Source organism: Pygoscelis adeliae, unplaced genomic scaffold (assembly GCF_000699105.1).
Source record: "Pygoscelis adeliae isolate BGI_AS28 unplaced genomic scaffold, ASM69910v1 Scaffold38, whole genome shotgun sequence".
In the NCBI taxonomy this organism is placed as follows: domain Eukaryota; kingdom Metazoa; phylum Chordata; class Aves; order Sphenisciformes; family Spheniscidae; genus Pygoscelis; species Pygoscelis adeliae.
Window position 1 is genome coordinate 2,574,158 of NW_008825614.1, and position 3,127 is coordinate 2,577,284.

General features: G+C 47.4%; 1 protein-coding gene across 1 annotated transcript in view; it reads right to left on the reverse strand.

Moving 5' to 3' along the window:
- Window positions 1-459: 459 nt before the first annotated feature.
- The window catches only part of SSPN (sarcospan), a 21,897-nt gene continuing 19,229 nt past the window's right edge, over window positions 460-3,127 (reverse strand). Inside the window, 1 exon segment of the mRNA XM_009332816.1 lies at window positions 460-2,958. Within this exon segment, the coding sequence (XP_009331091.1) occupies window positions 2,593-2,958 (366 nt within the window). The 3' untranslated portion in view covers window positions 460-2,592.

Sequence of the window (3,127 nt, forward strand, 5' to 3'; positions counted from 1 at the left end):
CACACAGCACAACCTAAGCTAGACCGCTGCAGACCAAGTTATCTTCTGAACAACAAGGACATTTGGGAAAGGGCAGGGCGGGAAGCATACCCTGCTCTGCCAGCAGAGCCTTCCTCTTCCTTCGCCAGCCGTCAGGGCGCAGCGCATGGTGGCGAGGGCAGGAGGAAGCCCCAAAGCTCAGCTGTTGTTCAGCCTCCCCTCAATCCCTTTCCCGCTTCTTGTTATCTTCTTTGCGGATAGGAGAGCCCACATTTTCGGCCGGAGGGAGGAGCGGGCGCAGGCAGGGGCGTGTAGGTGGGAAGCAGTGATATCCTCTGCCCTACGCTTCCACAGAGAGCACAGCTGGAGTCGTGCGAGGGATGGGGGACAAACCAACATCTGAGTACAAGCAGCAGGTGAGAGGCACCCCTGTGTACCCATCTCATACGGGAGGCTGGCCCTGGCACAGGTCCGTGGCCCCGGCACAGGTCCGTGACCACTGCTTGCAGCATGCTCCGCCAGAGTCGGGGGAGATGGGCTGGTTTCCTCCACCGCACGGACGGCCCCGTCGATGCCGGCAGCTGGGTCTTACCTCGCCAACCCGTCCGCGCGCTCCACTGCTGTCTCAGCTTGCTCCGAGCATGCCTGGGAGCTAGGCTTAGGACTTCGGATGGGTGGCGACATGTGAACGGGTATCCTTGCAAATGTGCCCCGCAGCCACACTTACTAGTGAGTGTTATTTTTAGGTGCATAAAAAAGGCCATTTGGAAGCTGGTCTCAAAAACCTTCATTTTCTGAAGCTCCTCACTTTGCAGCTTGACAGAGAGCACCTTGGTGATGCTATGTCTACTCTAGAAGCACTTTCCATGACAAAAACTCAAGCACGTACACTGAGCAGTGCTCTAGGTGAACCACAGGAGACTTAACTATGTTGTCATCTTCTGACCCTGGAGGTACGCTGGTCTAGCCCTGGGATGACGTGTGATAACCGTATGGAAGACAGGTTTTGGGTAGGATTAGAGCTTCTTAAACAACTAGCTTTTGCCAGACTGGGTTTTTGACTCCCTGGTGGCTATTTTTGCTGCAGAAAAGGAAAGTTTTTGCTTCTTTGAAGCCTTATAGAAGTTTTATTTGCTTCCTCCTTGCTAATGATTGTGGCACAGTTTTTCTGGCATGTGATTGCTCCACCCCACCTCAGAAACACCCTTGCTCTGGTGGGGATTAGGAAATCCCTAGTCAAGGCTAGGGTGTGAGCACCAGCTGCCCTGCCCTGGCACAGCTATCGGCAGGCAGTGCAAAATGCTGCCAATTCAGAATTGCTCCTACATTTAGAAGTCCATGCTGTGGAAGTGGAAATGACAGTTTGAGGGACAAACCGACATACTTGTCTTGGTATAAGGCTTGGTATAAGGTTAATAAGACATAAAGCACTTCTAGAGCCACACTTTCAGGGTGAAAAAGCACTCTTTGAATGTCGTTTGTTGTTCTATGCTGCTTATTAAGAAATCGTTATTCTCTTGCCCTCATTATTATAAATGATGTCTTTGGGAGACTGGCAGTCTCTTCTTGCTTCCCTCCCTCCACCCCATTTTAAAAACATTCATTGTTGCAGGGATATATCTTTCAGGACTGTTGGCCCAACTCCACTGCTGGTGTGTAAGGCTGATTGTCTTCAGAGGAGTTACACCAAAAATGCATTTGGCCTTTTGTGCTTGGAGTATAATTGGTGGAACTGGCTAGACGCCGGGTTTGGGAAACCTGCAATTACAGCAGTGTCAACACAGTTTCCAGCGTGACTAGTGATTTAGGGTCCTCCACTTTACCAGTGCAAATCAAGGTTTCTTAAATTGCTATTTTCTCACAAAGTGCTGAGCGCTCATACTTCAGAAATCTGTCTGGGGTCTCAAGCAGGGCCCACCAAACCACCATTAGTCAACCCACTCATATTGTTGTTTATTAGTAATTGTATTAGGTAACCTATATCATTAGTCACTCTGAAAGGTCTTACGTATATTTTATACGGCAGTCATCAATATATTCACTTTGCTGTTGGTCTTAGCCTGCATTTGAAGAGGTCTTGACCTCCCTTATTACTTTTCCGTATGGTAAATCCCCATCAGGTTAGCGTGGATTACACCCAGAGCATCCGAGAGACAATATATTCCCTAAGCATGATCAGCATAATTATAATTAAGCAGTTTGGACCAGAACCTTATCTGCTAGAAATCGGTATAGCTTCTCTGAAGGCAAGAACAGGTATCTACCAGCGAGGGAAATGGACCCTATTTGTTAACTGCTGTAGCCCTGCAGATGAGTTCCCAATGATTTTTTAAGCTCTCATTTTGTCTGTGGCCATTAAAGATCCTCTTTGGTGAGTACTTGTACAGCTGCATCTTTAGGACTTCGTGACCTCTAGATAGTCTCACAAGGGATCTTTTGCAAGAGCAGCCATATGAAATGCTCTTAAAATTATTGAAAAATATATTCATTAAAAGCGTGTGAATGTTTTTCCTTGTCAAAAACCTTATAAACACTCATCCATCCATGGTGTCTATGGTGGCAGTATGCTGATATTTTCTGTTCCCTGGCTACAACCCCCCGCCAGCTCAGACCCTATACTTTCTGTTGCTGGCCTTCAGAAGCAGTTAAAGGGTAGAACCGAACACCCGCATAAAAGACCTGGTATCTGTGTTTCCACATCATGAAGCATGCCAACAGACACACCAGGGCTGTTATTAGGTTGAGAACCATCTGCAGAAGTAAGTACAGGTTGAGCATGCTGGTAAGGCTGCCACAGTCAGCTGCGTCCTGGTAGACGAAGGTCCTACCGAGGGGGTCTGCAGTGTCCAGTTTGCACTGGCAGGACTCGAGGATGGTATCGCAGGTGAATTTTGTCATCTGCAAATAATGGTGTGCAGCAAAAGCCACTGCCAAAACACAGGCAACCAGACCCAGGGCATTCAGGAGAAAATAGATCAGCTGAAAGAAAGAAAAAAAAAAAAAGAAAAAAAAAGAAAAAAAACACTCTTTTTCCAGCTACACAGAGAATGAGGAACAGAGAATGAAAGCATGCACATGTACTTTACAGGGAATGCATGCATTCAGTGGACTATCTGGACATTGTATGTTTCGAAAATTGCAAGTCAGG